This window comes from Cucurbita pepo, chromosome 17, assembly GCF_057944985.1.
Source record: "Cucurbita pepo subsp. pepo isolate OVF chromosome 17, ASM5794498v1, whole genome shotgun sequence".
Lineage (NCBI taxonomy): Eukaryota > Viridiplantae > Streptophyta > Magnoliopsida > Cucurbitales > Cucurbitaceae > Cucurbita > Cucurbita pepo.
The window spans coordinates 2,896,720-2,914,137 of record NC_141814.1 but is presented as its reverse complement, the minus strand read 5'-3'; the positions used below and the strand labels follow the sequence as shown (position 1 = coordinate 2,914,137).

At 36.9% G+C, this 17,418-nt stretch overlaps 2 protein-coding genes across 2 annotated transcripts; one reads left to right on the top strand and one right to left on the bottom strand.

Moving 5' to 3' along the window:
* Nucleotides 1-2,306: 2,306 nt before the first annotated feature.
* Nucleotides 2,307-6,976, top strand: BAG6 (BCL-2-associated athanogene 6). Its single transcript, XM_087118963.1, has 3 exons — nt 2,307-2,491; nt 3,287-5,168; nt 5,322-6,976. Exons 2-3 carry the CDS (start codon nt 3,387-3,389, stop codon nt 6,894-6,896), a joined length of 3,357 nt encoding a protein of 1,118 aa, XP_086975089.1. The 5' UTR covers nt 2,307-2,491; nt 3,287-3,386; the 3' UTR covers nt 6,897-6,976.
* Nucleotides 6,977-7,164: 188 nt separating this feature from the next.
* On the bottom strand, nt 7,165-15,893 carry LOC111778610 (uncharacterized). Its single transcript, XM_023658535.2, has 14 exons — nt 15,068-15,893; nt 14,759-14,845; nt 13,289-13,398; nt 13,130-13,180; nt 12,002-12,173; nt 11,455-11,760; nt 11,177-11,380; nt 9,460-9,945; nt 9,160-9,369; nt 8,820-9,008; nt 8,360-8,523; nt 8,114-8,266; nt 7,954-8,032; nt 7,165-7,843 (listed from the first exon to the last, which is right to left on the bottom strand). Exons 1-14 carry the CDS (start codon nt 15,500-15,502, stop codon nt 7,388-7,390), a joined length of 3,102 nt encoding a protein of 1,033 aa, XP_023514303.2. The 5' UTR covers nt 15,503-15,893; the 3' UTR covers nt 7,165-7,387.
* Between the last annotated feature and the right edge of the window lie 1,525 nt (nt 15,894-17,418).

Here is a 17,418-nt window from a genome sequence, read left to right as displayed (position 1 = left end):
TGACATTTCTTTATTCTTATATTAGTTTTTTTTTTTTTTTTTTTTTTGTTACTTTCCAAATCATTATTTAATATCGTTCGAATTGATTTTTGAGACGGCCGAACACCGTATCTCCTCAGTTTTGTTGAGTATGCGCACCCATCTTTAATAGGCCCACCGCGACTCGACTCAATTGAGATGTACTTTTAGGCCTCTTGGCCTAGTATTCTCTCTCTTAGGGGTTTGATCTAGCTTTATCTCGCGTAGAATTTTTGTTCGGCCCTTAGTAGTCTCATCATTATTAGAAGATGAGAAACATGTTGGCTGATTCCATGCACGTGAGGCGCAGGAAAAAGATCACTTGTGAAGAAGATTCAGAAGATGCTTATCCAATAGCTTCGGATATGTAAAAGTGAGTATTTAAAGATGTTTTCATCATTTCGAATAATATGGTTTGGTAATAGATCGCTTCTTCCAAAGCATCTTGTTCGTTAGGCTCGCAACAATCCAATTAATTCTCCATGTGAAAATGCATTGGTCCAATATTAGGCAGCCCTTTTAGTTTATTGAGCATTTGCTTTGTAAATACTTGTCAAGCTAACGTTATTAATGTTTTGCCTTTTCTAGCTTAAAAATAAATTAATTAAGAAAAAAAAACATTTGGGAAGTCCGTGGATTTAATTTTGAAATGACCAATCAGACTATTGGATAAGCATCTCTAAATATTCGTATTGGAAGAGATTATTCACACATTTAGAATGTTAAAATTATGAGTCATGTCTCATCGTCTCTCAGGAAAATGAGAGAACATGTTGGATATAGAGTATGTCCTAAGACACATGTCTCGCTACTTTAGTGCGCGTGAGAGATTGTTGAGATTTATGCCTCATAATTAATTATTTAATTTTTAATAACAATTTTGATTATTTTAGTTGCAATTTAACATTATCCATTATATAAAAAATCGGAGGTTATTAATGTAATATTAAACCATATGTGATTGACATACGAGAGGATTGTCTTAAAGAAATAACCTAAAATTTTGTAATCTATGGATGAGATTAAGTGTCTTGTCTTGATAACTTAATTGATACGGTTCAATTTGTAATTGTTACATTCAAATTTTTACGTGGAGACACGTGATTTAAGATATCTTATACGATGAATATATATAATATTAGACCATGAAATATTTAATCTCTCTTTATAAAATCTTTAATTGAGAAGATTAATATTTACATGATAATCATATAAATCTCGATCTTAATCCTAGGTGAATTATGAACTCGTGCTTGTGAGGGTTTGTCCAATGACTTTTTTAGCCGGTTCATTAAACCTACCATTTTGTAGACATGACCAAATAAGGAGTTGGAAACACAAGAATTTTGTAGGCAAAACAAACTTTTGACCGAACAGTAATTACTAACAAAGGCCAGCTTGCTTGTAATGGTTATAGTCATGGATACAACTTATCATACTCGGCATAAAAGTACAAATTTAGATCTATAGTAAAGTGACCTATAATTAATGAATAAAATTTGATGTAGGACCTAGTAAGATTTGGAAACTCGAGTAAGTTTAAGGTGTCCACGAAAAATTTAAAGGGATCCAATGAAAAGAATTAAGAGACCCGAGCGAGGCAAGAGACTTCTTACCGATTTCTGGAATAGATGATATATTTTTTTTAAATATTATTCTATATGGAGACATTCGTAATAGAGCCTTAAACGCTTTCGTATGCGCATACCCATAGTAAGTACGTTCAAAACACAAATTCAGTACTAATTTGAACATTAAAATGTAGGTAGCTCAGTATCATGATCATGTTTGTCGCTTCGGTTGCCACAAGAGTGTAATTCTGATACTTAGCACTACATAAGGTACAGTTCTCTTGTTTTACACTGTATTTATTGCATTTGACTATTTTTTATCCTGTAAGAAAATATTTAAATTTGTAATTAAATTTTAAAAAATAAAACTATTTTTTTAGTTTGAAAAATTTTATTTTAGATTTTGAAAATATTGGTAAGAAGTAAATAATAAAACAAAGATTATTTTTGTTAATTGGTATTAATTATTTCAATAAATAATTTAGGATAATTTTAATTAGATTTAAAATTAAAATTAAAAGAATTAAAAAATAAAATTATTTGAGTCTAGAAAACTCCGTACTCGCGAACGAGAACCTTCAACGTACCAAAATTTCGACACGTCATCATACACGTGGGATTTCAGACTCCAGATATTTCCGGCCGGAAACACCAGAACAATCTCGAAGACACCGGAGACGTTCTTCCAATTCGACGTATAAAATGGCGCAGATTCTTACAAAATCATCAAATCTAATATCGCCGAGTAGCTTGGATCGATCTAAAAGCGACAAAAGGAACTTGAATCTCCGTTTTCTGGGTTGGTGGACCGTTTTTGCGCCGATATCTATTAAGTCATCTGGATTGTGTCGGAACCGATTGGTTGGATTTTGTTCTTTTTTGTTCGAGAAATCGCATCCTAGGTGAGTTTTCATGATATCTTCTTCATATTCTCTTTCCTTTTTGAATTTTAATTGAATGTTGTTAGTGGTCTGAATGGTAAATGTAGAATGTGGAACTTGAATCGGGGCTTTGAGTGATCCGAATACTAAATAGGATTCGATATCTTATGAAGCCTTATTCTGCAATTTGAGATGGTGTTATGATTCTGTTTATGTATGATTCCGCGGTGTTATGCTCTCTCTTCATTTTCTTGGGAAGAATTCTTACCCGTAATGTGTGGATTTTACCTGTAAACATCTTATTTTATCCTTTTGAACTCTGAGGTGAAGGATATATTTCTTTGAACTTTGTTCAAGTTGGTTTAGTTTAGTTATAATTTTTCATAGATTTGTAACTATGATTTGACTATTGGAATTTAGCCATTTTAGAATTTATTACTTGATTCTGTGGCTGGGTTTGAGTTTTCTTATGATTGGTTTAGGACATTTTTGTGACATAAATTGGTATTTCATTAGTTGAATTTTGTATGGATCATGATTGATTATTGACAATTTTGTAATCGTGTCTTGAGGAGTAATATATTGCAAGTTTGTAGCACCCATTCTAGTTTGGAATTTTAATTGATAAAATTGAAATTGGGTCGAAATTATCCAAAAGGTTACTCTTCCCTGTTCTGTTCTTATGAACAGCAATGGCAATATAATCGAAGAGACGATCTTCTGCGTCGTATAGATGATGTTCGTTGCGTAACATCTCTGTTGCCTGCGTATTCACTGTCTGTCTCTTACAATGTGATTTGGTGATACTCTCAACAGGAATTACAAAGATCCCACGAATTGTCTGAGCCAAACAAGCTTATCGCTTTTCCTTTAAGCCTATTGCATCTTTTTGTGGGCTTCAGATCAGCTAGAGGAAATGATTCCCATGTACAGGTACATGGACTCACAGCCGTTCGAGAAGAATCGAATGCCTGTCAATCCATATCACTATCCGAATATGGGAAGTGTCCCATCTTACACGATGATGGATCCAGCTAAATCATGTATGCCTCCTCATGATTCTGGGCATAACTGTTGCCATTATGGCTACCCAATGCCACCTTCCTGCTGTAATGATGGTAATTTCTTCCCTGGTTACTATAATTTCAGACCACCGCACCTTCCTGTTCCACCCCATCAGCATATGCATTGCTATGGCAGTTATCCACCGTGCCCTGAACCGTATTACGTCCAATATGTTCCTCCCATGCATTATAATGTAGAGCAGCCTAGGTATGAGTTTGACAAGAACATGATGAGGAATCATCACTGTTGTGGCTGTCCTAATAGCTTGTGTGGGCAGAAGCAGAAGGAAGACAGATGTGTGAAGATTGAGGAGGAGAAACCGGACGATCAAAGAAAGGGGTCGATGGTTCCATTTCAATTAGGAAATAACCAATCCCCAATTGTGTGGATTCCACCTGACTATGTGGGGAGTGAAAAAGGGAAAGAACCTTCTGAAACTGGAGCCATGAAGCAAGAGAAGGAACGCCATGGTTTGAATTCGCCGAAGAATTTGGATCCAAAGTTCTGGCATGGCTGGCCTTTGTCTGATTTGAGTCGCCTCGGGTCATGGTTTCCTGATGCAGAAGGCATGGGGACTCGAAGTGTGCAAAATAATCAACCGGAGGATGGAAAAAAAGAGTTCCCATTTCCTCTTATTTGGATGCCTACTTTTGGTAGAGAGGAGAGGGCTGGAAAGGACGTCCAAAATATGGATGCTCCTACAAAATACACTGAAGAGCCTTCTAATGTTGGGAAGTTGGTACCAACGAATATCTTGCAGAGAAATGATGCAACAAGTGAAGGTCCTGAAGTTGTGAAGACCATAAATCAGAGCAATATTCCTGAAATGGATGTGAAGCATAAGACTGATGACGCCAACAAAAAGAAAGAAAGGAGATGCATTGTGGTGGAGCCTGCAAAAGAAAACGAGGTAAGGGAGTCATCTAAAGATAATGTCAAAGGACAGAAATCAACCTCGCCAAAGAAATCAAGATTGCCTCCTGTTTGTCTCAGAGTGGATCCCCTTCCGAAGAAGAAGAATGGAAATGGCAGTTCGAGGTCGCAGAGTCCTTCCAAACTGACCGATGTTAAGGAAAACACTCAATTAGATTCAAAGATCAATAGCGCCATAGCAGAGCCAAACAGCGAGAAGATCATTAAGGAAGTTGAGGTGAAAACCCATGACAGCCTTGATGGTAATCATGGAAATAAAGAGAATATCTCTAGAAATGGAGAGCCACTAAGCTTGACAGCGCAGTCTCAAGAGAAGGTTCTTGACAAGCTCTGCAAGGAAGGGACAGAAGAACAGGGGGAGAAGGACAGAACAATAGACCAAGCACCTACTGGGAAGAATGTGGATGAAGGGTCGGAGGTAAATTCAGGGGACATAGTTCAGGAAGAAGGGAAAAATGAGAAGCCTAACTTATCGGATGATGAAGCTGCCATGCTCATTCAGTCAGCCTACCGTGGTTATGAAGTTAGGAAAGGGGAGCTTCTGAAAAAGATGAGGCAACTTGCTGAAGTTCGTCAACAGGTCATGGAGGTTCATAATCGTGTGAATGCTTTGGAATTGGCTCCTCCTCAAGATGAGAGAGAAAGAGTGTTTGTTGGAGAAATGATAATGGGACTGTTGCTAAAACTCGACACCATACAGGTATTTGTCTTCTGCTCGACCCTTCCTTTTTCTTCTTTTTGAAAAGAAAAAAGAGTACAAGTAGGATTTGGAATTCTTTTCTCCTTCAAAAATTTATAAAATGTTGATTTGAAGGCTATCCTAAGTTGTTTTCTTAAATTTTGCATTGAAAAGGGTCTGTATCCGAGTGTAAGGGAGTTCCGGAAGTCTTTGGCGAAAGAACTTGTAGCGCTTCAGGAGAAACTTGACTGCATGGTGATTAACAAGCCTACAGAAGTAGTACAGGAAGCCACCGTGGAAAAACATGCTGAACATTTTGATACAGCAACTTATCATGAAATAAAAGAGGAAGAGCAACACAAAGAACATCAGAAGCCCACTGGGGATGGAAATAGCGAGTTGCCTGAAGTAAACGATGAGAACACGAAGGTACATGAAGCAGAGCAACTTGTAGAAGTAAAAGAATCTGAAGTTCAAAATGAAGATACCTCTGAATTGTCGTCTCATGACTTATCCAAGAATTTTGAGGGTGAAGAGGCTGAATCAAAGGTTGAGATGGAACAGAATGTGGAGTTGTTGACTGATGCAGAGCAAAAAGTAGGGGATGTTCTTCAAGCGGACAGGCAAAAAGAAGCTGTAAACCAGCAAGCATATTCTTTTGGAGATACTCGTCCTGCCGAAGATTCTTTGCAGGTTGATGCTTCGAGGTCTGTCTGTGATGATCAAGTGGGAGCACAAACAGGACTAACACCTCAAGTTCTTGACAAGATTAACATTTCTGCACCTGCTGAAAATGGACAAACTGAAGATCAGTTGGCTGCAGATGTGGAACTTCCAATGAGAGAGGACACCAATCCAAATAATTTCGAAGCTGCCAAGCTTGAGCAACTTGAGATAAGGGGAGAGGTGTCGGAGACTGAAGAGAATGCACATGATTTGGAAGTTGAACTAAGTAGTGATGGAATTTCTAATGTGAAGCATCCTGAGGTTGAGGACTGTCATGTCTCAAGTGTCGGCTCTGAGCAGAACAGGGAGCATTTGGGTTATACAGAACACGAAAATGAAAACGAAGGAGCACCTGATGAATCTGCAGAATTGCCAGGGGAAGAATTGAACTCCAACGACAATGACCCGAACATCCAAAACAAGTTGATAACCGAGCAAAACAAACAACTGAGTATGGATGAGCTTGTGCCATCCAGCCAGTTAGACAACCAGGCTAGACGAGCATGTGATGAATCTGCAGATTTGCTAGAGGAACTATCAAAATCGTACCACGATCAGAACGTCCCAAACGAAATAGTAAACGAGGAAAATGAACAACGAACTGCTGACGAGGAAACTAAAACGGCGGAAGACATGCTGCACGAGCCACTTGTACTTGATCCTGGGCTATCCAGCAAGTTAGACAACGAGGCTAACGAGTTACATGCTGCTGATGAAGCAACTCTCGATGGACCTTCTATTCAGATGGGTGAAGGGTCACTGCCTTCTTCGCCAAACCCGAATAAGCTTGATTTGGGTACTGAAAAGGAGACGGATAAGAAACTGGTGGAAGAAAACGAGAAAATGAGAGAGATGGTGGAGAAGTTGATGGAGGCTGGCAAAGAACAGTTAGCCATCATATCAAAACTGAGCGGAAGAGTGAAGGACTTGGAAAAAAGGCTGGCAAGGAAGAAGAAACAAAGGCGAGGATGTGGCTTACCTATGCCAAGACAGCATACGTTGAATGGTCGGATTAAGGCTTGAAGGGATCTATTTGTAATATTTCATCTCGTTGTATATTTGTTTCTCATAAAAATAAAATGCATCTATGTTGCCTATGATCATGATCGTTCTTAATAACTAATACTTCAGCTTATTACTGTAAAATAGTCCACTGAGAAATCTGCAAAACAGAGTACTTCAAATTTCGGGGTTTGGGTTACTTTTTCTGAACTCGAATCGCCTCTTCACCATTTCGAGTTTGAGTTCATAGGGCAAAGAGTATATATTGTATTTAGGAGTAGAATTGCCATAAAACTGGACTCAACACAGAGAAAAATATAATACATGTGGGTGAACATACAATAGCACCAATCAAGAAGGATGTTTTACATAATAACAAGACCATTTGAACAAAAAATAAAATAAAATAAAAGGAAAAGAACATGAAGACATCCTTCCAGAAAAAATTAGAGAAGAAAAAATACATGAAGATGTTAAAAATGAAATGAATTTAAGAGTAGGCTCTACTTGAGTTAACTAGTTTTCAAAATAGGTTCTGTACTAATTGTTGTGGTTGAATTTTCCATCTCTGGTGGAGGCTTTACATACTTCCCTATCACCTTTTGGTGTCTTCTGTGTCTCATTCTGTCTAGTTTAGCTTTGCTCTTTTTCTTCCTGTTCTCTTTCTGCCGATCTCGTAAATTCTTCTCTCTCTCGTACACACCTTGCCAGAAAACCTCACCTGTCGATGGCCATAACCACCGTCTTGTGGGGTGGTCGGCATCTGCTTCCTCTCCCAAGTCCTCATCCATGTTCTTCAGCGTGTCGTATGAAAACCATTTGATCCACATGTGGCCTCTTCGTATATCGAACTTGTGTTGTTCTTGCATTGCACCAGTCTCAGGTTTAACATACACTATACGCCTTGCACTGTGGTACGCCCAAACGTTTACGAGGAGTTCTAGCAGCCTGGAGTAGCACTGCTTGTCCTGTGAAAAAGTACACAACTCTAGCATTTACAACAAAACAATACAAATGCACAAACCGAAGGCGAGCTCGATGTTCACATGTGAGAAACTAAAAAGAAAAGGGAATTTACTTTTGACAAACTCAAGTAACATCGTCCACTTGAATGGTGTTCGTCGTAAAATTGCGCATCCAGGGCATCAACAAACATTCTGCAGACAAAAAGAAAACTCAAGAATGGGAACTCTTAAGCAAGACTGCTATAAAGATAGGGTACAAGATCTCTTCCAAACCTCGAAAACATGACAAATTCCAGAAAAGATCTGGTTGGCAGAGCCCAGCTCTGCATGGCAGACCATGTAGAACCATCCGCAGGCATGGGTGGTAAAAATTCCTGATCACCTTTTATACCGAACATCGTCTTCAATGACTCGGAGAAAGCAAACCTATTACCGAAAGGGGCATAGGCAAAGAATTGATATTAGAAGACTGTATAATGAGAGTTCAGATGTTCCTGTACATATGTTTTCAGGTCTTACTTGCAATTTCCAGCATTTATAGAATCACAAAATGACCAAAAATCAAGCTGGTGCGGGTTTCTTGGATCCGAGTCCATGCGTGCCCAAAAGTAAAGTGCATCTCCATGCCTTCGGGTTTGAATTGCATCTAATAATGCACTTTCAGCAATTTTTGACAGTGATACCTATTCAAAGCACACCATCAGTTAGATAAAAGGGTGTTTCTTCTCACGGAAACGGTAACGGTAGGTATATGCTGATATAGTTCTGTAATCCTTTATCGAATAGTCTAAGCGTTTACGTTTGTGAAAATAATCTAAAGATCATGTCATAGCAGCCAAGCTAAAAACCTAATGCATGGACAGAGAACTTACCAGTTCTTTAAAGTTCAAGTGGTTTGTTTCTTATTTTCAGAAGAAATATAATAGTGAGTTCAAGAAGGAAACTTCAGAGGAAATATGGATAGAGAGACGTCACATACATTCCTGGCGGTTGCTCTCCAAGATTGAAAACCGATCCAAGCATTCTTGTGTATGCGGTCAACCCGGTTAGCAATTGCAAAGAAGGCTCCGTATTCGCCGAGTACATTTCTGTAGTATGGGTTATTGAGAAGTGGAAGCCGTGAAGGTGCATCGATATCATCTACCCCAGGTCGCCTGCCTTTACTAGACTGCAAGAATTACGTTTAACATCAACATTCAGATGGTAACGACAACGAATCTTGCAAACATAGATACAATAAGAAGCCATTTTCGTTTATATTCGAACCAAACAATCAAGCAGAACTAAGAAGACAAGACGACAAGAAAATTTTTACGCACCAGCCCAATTCCACGGTAAAGAGAATAACGGTGCAGGAAAGGCCAAACTCCTTCCCCAAAATAAGGTTCATAAATGCATAATGGCTGTCCTGTCCTTTCAAGCTCCCCTTCATCCCTCTCATGCAAATCATTCTTAGATCGATCAGCTCTCTTAGCGCTTCGATACACGTCCTCCCATGTGGTATGAGGTTGTTCCGTTCTATCTTTAATCTGTCAAATTCAAGTAACAATAACAATGATAATAAGAAAAAAAATCTCTATAAATTATAGAGAACCAGGATGTGCTGCTTAAAATCTTACCTCTTCTTCCTCTCTTCTTCTTTTGATATTAGACGTTGCCGTATGTTTTTCCTCCTCCCATATATCGTATACAAACGACTCGCTAAAAGCAATAAGACTAGAAGGCTTCGGTTTTTTAGAATGGTTCCAGTGCTTCTCAAATTCATCTAAAATCGTGAAGCTTCTTTCGTTTCTGTTCAGGATGGTCAAATTTGATACCCCTTCAAATAACTTCCACTGCCATTTTTCTTTCAGTTGGGAAGGGATTTCAGCAACTTCCTTAGCTGGTGCAGCTTCTGATGGAAGCTTAAGAACAGCATCAAGTAGTGAGGCATATCCCTCCACAGTTTCTGAAACCATCAGATTTTTCACAGTGCCCCTTCCAATCGAAGCAATACTGCGAGCCAGTGGCGATAATCTCCCTTTTGAGACCATTTGCATAATAATTTGGGAAAGTACATAGAAATTTCCCTTGGGGAACAAATAGCCATTGACCCTGTCATCAACCTAGTTGTTATTGCCAGTGTAGTCAGTAGCTTGTCCAGAATTTTCACGTATGATAAATATTTTCTTTAAAAAAAAAAGTATCTTTCATTAAATATGCAAGTACAAAAAGAAGAGGCCACACAGAGAAGACTTCAATCATTTCAAAGGATTGCCAAAAAGGGAAAAAGTTACAAGGAATTCCAATTGTTGGTAAACGAAAATCGGAAATACCCCTAAGCAATTTAGTGGTAGAAACAGAAAAGAGTCCTACTAAGCCACATCCCAAAGATCCTCCAAAAGCCCCTCATTAAAAGAACGGTAACGGGTTAAGCCCATTGCTAGCGGATATTGTCCTCTTTGGGATTTCCCTTAAGGTGTTTCGTTCTCCTCCCCAACTGATGTGGGATCTAACAATCCACCCCCCTTCAAGGCCCAACGTCCTCCCTAGCACTCATTCCTTTCTCCAATCGATGTGGAACCCCATCAAATTCATCCCCTTCAGGGCCTAGCGTCTTTGCTAGCACACCGTCTCGTGTCTACACCCCTTCGAGAAACAACCTCCTCGCTGGCATATCATCCGGTGTTTGGCTCTAATACCATTTGTAACAGCCCAAGCCCACTGCTAGCAGATATTGTCCTCTTTGGGCTTTCCCTTTCGGGCTTCCCCTTAAGGTTTTTAAACGTGTATGCTAGGGAGAGGTTTCCACACACTTATTATAAAGGGTGTTTCGTTCTCATCCCCAACCGATGTGGGATCTAACAAGAACATTGATGCTACATAATACTTGAGATAACTGGGAGAAGAGTGGGAAGATGCAACAAGGAACCAAAAAATATGTCATATAAGCAAGAACACAGAATCTTGAAGAGAGATATTATACAAGTATCAAGTCAAGCACATAAAGAGCGGATGATAAGTCAATCTATAAACATTCAAATGTGAAAGGATGAAAGAACAGGTAAAATACATTTTACCTTCTTCTTTACATGAATCACATCCTTCTAACACTAAATTCCAACTGTTAGAACCAAGGATCATTATATAATGAATCTTTTAAATGAATTTCTTTGTTTATTATTGTAGTCACCCCTTTCTGTTGTATATTGGTTCTTAGTTATGAATTATTTCTTATCGTAAGCAATGATTGAGAACAAATGTATGACGTATCCAAACAGATATGAATAAGAAATAAGTACCATCCTGTCCTAGCATAGTATCAGAGAGTTGTAAGATAAGAAATTAGAAACGTACGTATTTCCTAATAATGGCAAGATCTGGAGCAATGATAGGTTTACCCATGCCCATGGCCTTCACCAAAACCTGTGGGAAAGATTGTTCTTCCAAAAAGGAACTATATATAACAAAATCAGCCATGCTTAGAGCATTGTCTGATCCTGAATCGACGGGAACATGCTCCACAATACTCCTTGGATATTCCAGTCTCTGAGCAATTGCCTAAGGAAAACCGAACGAGTCAATAAAGGCTAGCAATTCATTAATGAGAGATGTAAACCAAAGCTGACATGCACCTCAACAGCCATTGTGTAGTTGCCGTTCGAATCCCCACTTAGAACAAAGATCTTGAGATGAGAATTCGAATGTTCATCCAAAGAAAACTCGTGAAGTAGTGGTAATATGGCCTGCAAAATCATTGCATGTTCCATCCACATACCCCTATACAAAAATTGGCTTCCAACAATGGCAATAACCAAGTCATCATTTGCATAGCCCATCCTCGCACGCAGAGAGGTGATATCAATCTCTGCTTCCAATGTGTCGGGAGGATAACTCGGAATCACAAAGAAATTCCCACTATCAAATGTAGAGTAGACCATCTGTGGAAGTTTTAGATTCAATAAAACCAATTAACAACTTCATTACATCACAGGTTTACAATGTATGAAATTATTCTTTCTTCCTTCTTTTTTGTCAAAAAACCAAGCATTGCTGGGAAATGATTTTAAAGATGATTTACAAGTAACAAATTTCTTAGTGAACAAGTCTTTTTCTTTTTTTTTTCTGCAGGCTAATTAATTGGTTCATCCCTGTGTTTAATCTTGTTAAGCAAACCATTACCGGCATGACATAATTGGGAAAGACAACAACAGTTGAATGGTTGAATACTCTCTTCCAATCATTTAAAAGATCAAATAACCCACTTGAAGCATAGTTTTGAGAGCGTAAGGCAAGAGTTTCTTCACGGATAGTCCAGATAATCGGCAAAGACTTGAAAGGTTCCTGCAGAAAACTGTAAACAAGCAACACTACTCATTGAACTAAATAATAGACTTCCGGATATTGCCATAAGTTCACTATTAGTACAAGATTAGATGGATTGATAATGAACATATAGGCAATTCTTGGGATAAGAACACTAATGTAGCGGCAAAAACGCAAACAAAGAACAATAAAATAGAAAGAAAAAATAAACTGTACCATAAAAATTAAGGAATACATGAACAAAATTTATTTCTTAGTTAAAAAGTTACAAAAAAAAACAAAGAACCTTTTTAGTACTTTCGAGTTTTTAGGAAAGGTTGCGGTTTGAATCCTAGAATTTCATTAGTTTGGAATCCAGTGACGGATATGTTTCGAAACAACTTTGGAAAGCCTATTTCTTTTGAGGTACGCTCAGCGAGATTCTTCTTTACTTATTTATTTTCCTCTCTTCAAAATTCAAAAAGTTGCGAGGAAAAGTTCGATCTTATTAAATATCAAGCTTCTTCATGTTCTGCTCTCTCCAAAGCTTTTTGCAATTATTCTTCTTTAGAAATTAATTTATGCTTACGATCAGAAGAACTAGTATTTTTTTCAATGGGTATTTCCTCCATCAATATAATATCTGGTCGTCGAGCCTTTAATGACACAGAAATTGTAATGGGTTTGGGCCGTTACAAATGGTATCAGAGCCAGACATCGAGCGATGTGCTAGCGAGGAGGCTAAGTTCCAAAGGGGGTGGACACGAGGCAGTGTGCCAACAAGGATGCTGGGCTCCAAAGGGGGGTGGATTGGGGGTCTCACATCGATGGAAGAAGGGAACGAGTGCCCCAAAACTCAGCTCAAAAAAACCATCTTTACTGAATGTAACTCAAAGAAATGGCAACAATACTCCAGGATTTCATGAAGTAGGATATACTATATCATGATAATCAAATGTCCATACTTATTGTTGGTACCAAAAAAAGGATTATACTAATTCTTACCAGGAATAGATATCTTTCACTTCAAGAGAGTGCATAAGTATGCCATCGTAGCTGAAAAAAGCATCATAAACATGATTAGAAACAATACAAATTTTATTTAATAGAACGCTTTAGAGATAAATGTCATTAAGTCAAAATATTGAAGTAGAATTAACATACTTTAGCCAATCAACCATGACCTCAGTCTCATCACAAGTTTGAATTAGAGTAACTGGGACTCCCATCTGCCTCCAAATATCACTCACTGGCCCACCCTGAAGAGAATAAACCTGTCGACCAAACAATTGAGACATCAAATTATATGCTCGTGCAGATAATCTCTATGACAGATATCGTTTAACTGATATAAACTTAGTTCTTGACTTCTATTTACACTGAAAGCGCAGCCTTGCATCCATTGGCAAGAAAAACGGTATCAAAGCAGAAACAATTGTGTGAAATTTCTAAAGGTGTACGAACAACGGTATCAAGGTAGAAACAATTGTGCGAAATTCCTAAAGGTGTACGAACAACGGTATCAAGGTAGAAACAATTGTGTGAAATCCCTAAAGGTGTACGAACAACGGTATCAAGGTAGAAACAATTGTGTGAAATTCCTAAAGGTGTACAAACAACGGTATCAAGGTAGAAACAATTGTGTGAAATTCCTAAAGGTGTACGAACAACGGTATCAAGGTAGAAACAATTGTGTGAAATTCCTAAAGGTGTACGAACAACGGTATCAAGGTAGAAACAATTGTGTGAAATTCCTAAAGGTGTACGAACAACGGTATCAAGGTAGAAACTTCTGGGTGAAGATCAGGGATGCCGGGCTTTAGCCCTCAAATCTCAATCGAAAAGAGAAACGGATATTCTCACTTTACTTGCCGGGATTCTATCAATATTCTCCTTGCTTATCTTTCTACGGACCCCAATTGCTCCCTTTGAAGACGAAGTTGAACTTTACTATAGGGCGAGCGAAGTGGTAAGACCCGCAATCATCCTCCTAGAATGCTACCTCATCAATAACTCCCACTGGGATAATGGCTTTGGGAAGTGAATCTATGGCTTCTATGTCTCAATCTCTGGCAGGGAACAATATATATAGGTATTGTGCGAAATTCCTAAAGGTGTACGAACAACGGTATCAAGGCATAAACAATTGTGTGAAATTTCTAAAGGTGTATGAACAACGGTATCAAGACAGAAACAATTGTGCGAAATTTCTAAAGGTGTATGAACAACGGTATCAAGACAGAAACAATTGTGCGAAATTTCTAAAGGTGTACGAACAACCGTATCAAGACACAAACAATTGTGCGAAATTCCTAAAGGTGTACTAACAGCGGTATCAAGACAGAAACAATTGTGTGAAATTCCTAAAGGTGTACGAACAACGGTATCAAGGTAGAAACAATTGTGCGAAATTTCTAAAGGTGTATGAACAACATTATCAAGACAGAAACAATTGTGTGAGATTTCTAAAGGCAGACGAACAACGGTATCAGCTGCTTCACGATATATGGAACGGGAAATTCCAGAATACAGAATGCTTACACATTACCTTAAATATTCTCACAAATCTACCAAGAGTAAACAACATAATATAAGTTGAGATTAAAGAAGGCAATGTGAAAACATATGAATTACCTGAAATACATATCCTATCTCCTGCAGAGCAGATGCAATGGTTACCATCAGCACTTGATAAGAATCAACCAACAGATCTGAAAATACCTTTAAGGAGAAAATGATATTCAAGTGAATTTTAACATCAAACAACATCAGGCATGCATTCAGTAACATTCAACTGAAGAACAAAATCCATAAACACTGTCAAATCTACACAAGACATGAAGTTAAAGAGAAGAATTCACAGTCCACGGAAGAACATAAATGGAAGAGGCCCAAAGATTTGAACAATTCAAGAACATAGCTAGGATTGAGTAGTAAACTCACCAGTGCAAGTTGAGGTTTCCTATATCCATAACGATTTCTAGTCCTATTCAAAGATTGAAACCCTGTTTCTCTTGATTCCCTTTGAAATTTCTCCAGAAGCTTTGATGGTTCAAATCGAATATCCTCCCCAAATTCCAACATGCCCAGCTCCTCTAAGAACTTCAAATCCCCTAAACTTGTCTTCGCATCTTTAAAAGAAACCTCAGACTTCTCCACGACTGATCCAGGCAAGAACATTTGAAAAAGAACCACAAAGAAAAGGAACACAACCACAGTACAAATCCATTGCAAGTAATCAAACTTTTGGAAAAGCAAAAACCGGGAAAATCTCGATCTAGGTCTCTGCAAATAGGAGTATCTTTCCCCCTTGTTAGTTGATGAAGAACGAAGAAAAGGGTCTCTCTTCAATGGAAATCCATTTTCCAGTGAACCCATTTGCTTCCATCCAATTACAGTAAAGTAAAACGCCTCAACTCAACATCCCAAAATCAATCGCATAAAATAACACCAAATTCACAGCCGAAACCTGAGAATTTCGAGATTCAGAATCAAAACAGAAATGACCCAGAAATCGCCGACAATTGCTTAAATGGGCTGCAACGGATTTGGCAGTAGAAGCAGTAAATTGAGGGCGAAAAGTAGAGGATGCTTGTGAGCTAGTGAACACAGAAAGAAAGAAAGGGTGAAATTGCTCAAGTGAAGGAGAACGAACGAGGATTGAAAAGAGATGATGTGGATGCGGGCATCATCGTCGTCAAGAGTCAAATTCAGTTCCAAATGGGTCTCGAAAATCAAAGATTTTCAAAGATTTTACTGGAAAATGGTGGGTATTTGCTAAATATAGGGCTCCGCACTTTAATTTGAGATTACATAAAAATAAACAAATCAGAATTAGTTCTGAAAGTGAAAGATTGTAGCAGTGCTACTGTTGCAACACTCCATCTTTAGACAGATTTACATACTTTTTTCTTTTTTTTTCTAAAAACAAGTTTGAATTTGAGTTTTGATCATAGTTTCTTATTATTTTGTCAATGTTACATATATGAAGAAATTGAATTGTGTTTAAATTCTTGTTTGTGAATCAAATAAATGTGTTTAGTGCCCGTTATCACAACTCCATTTAAATATTTTATTTTTATGGAGTTAAATTATTTTATATTATTATCGAGTTAAATTATTAAAATAATTTAATTTTCAATTTATGTAACTTAAATTTTAAGTTTTTGAATTTATTTTGTCATCAATTTTAATAATTATTTTTAAATAAATGACTTTAATAAAATAAATTATATAAGTGTAAATAGTACACTTATATGCTAAAATGAATTATGTTAAGGGTGATATATTATAAATAGGATATAATTATAATAATTTATTAATAAAATAGAATAACTTTAAAAAAATAGAATATTTAATTAATTTGTACTGGTCATAGTATATTTATATTAATTATAGTTTTAATTTGAGTCAATTAATTTTATTTAAAATTATGATACATTCAGATGGTGAAAACTAATCCTAATAAATAATTAATTTGTTGTAATTATAATTGTTGAAGATCATTTTTATAAGTTAATTCATTCAAATTAATTAATTAATTATATTCAAGATATTGTTATTTATTTATTTGTTTATTTTAGTAAATAAGTACTTTATTTATTTAATATTCTTTTGTCAAAATATATATATATATATTTGATAAATTATTATTGATTTATTATAATTAAATAATTAATCGAAGACCAATTAATAAAATGGATAGAATCCGAACACATTAAAATATGTGTGAAATTTTGCGTCCAACTGTGGGACTAGGTTGGAGGCGGCGCTCATGGGACCGTGTCCACCAATGGATTGCCCCTGCGAGCTGAAGACGTGCGTCTAGGCTGAAGCTCTACGTTTGTGCGTCTCGAATACGGTTCGTGGATGCAAGTTAGGTCCAAATCGATTCGATCTTTCTTATTCACCTGATTGTAGTGGCTGATTTTTCCTCCTCCAAATGACATCTTTCTAGACTCAAATTTTGAGACTCATGCTTCAAAATGAAAAAATTTATCTCGTGACATAATAAATATTAAAATTTAATTTTTTAAAAAAGAAATTATAATAAAATAAGCCCACTGAACTACTCTTATTATACAAATTTTTTTAATACAAAAATAGAATCAATTTCAACCAATAATATACTATTCAAAGTCAATTTGCTTTTTATTATTTTTATTATTTTTATTATAAGAAAGTCAATGTTATTTAATACATTAAATATATATAGTCATATAATTGACATTTATGTTAATATTCATTTTCAATATACTTTACTAACAATATATTTAGAAGTAATTAAAAATTTA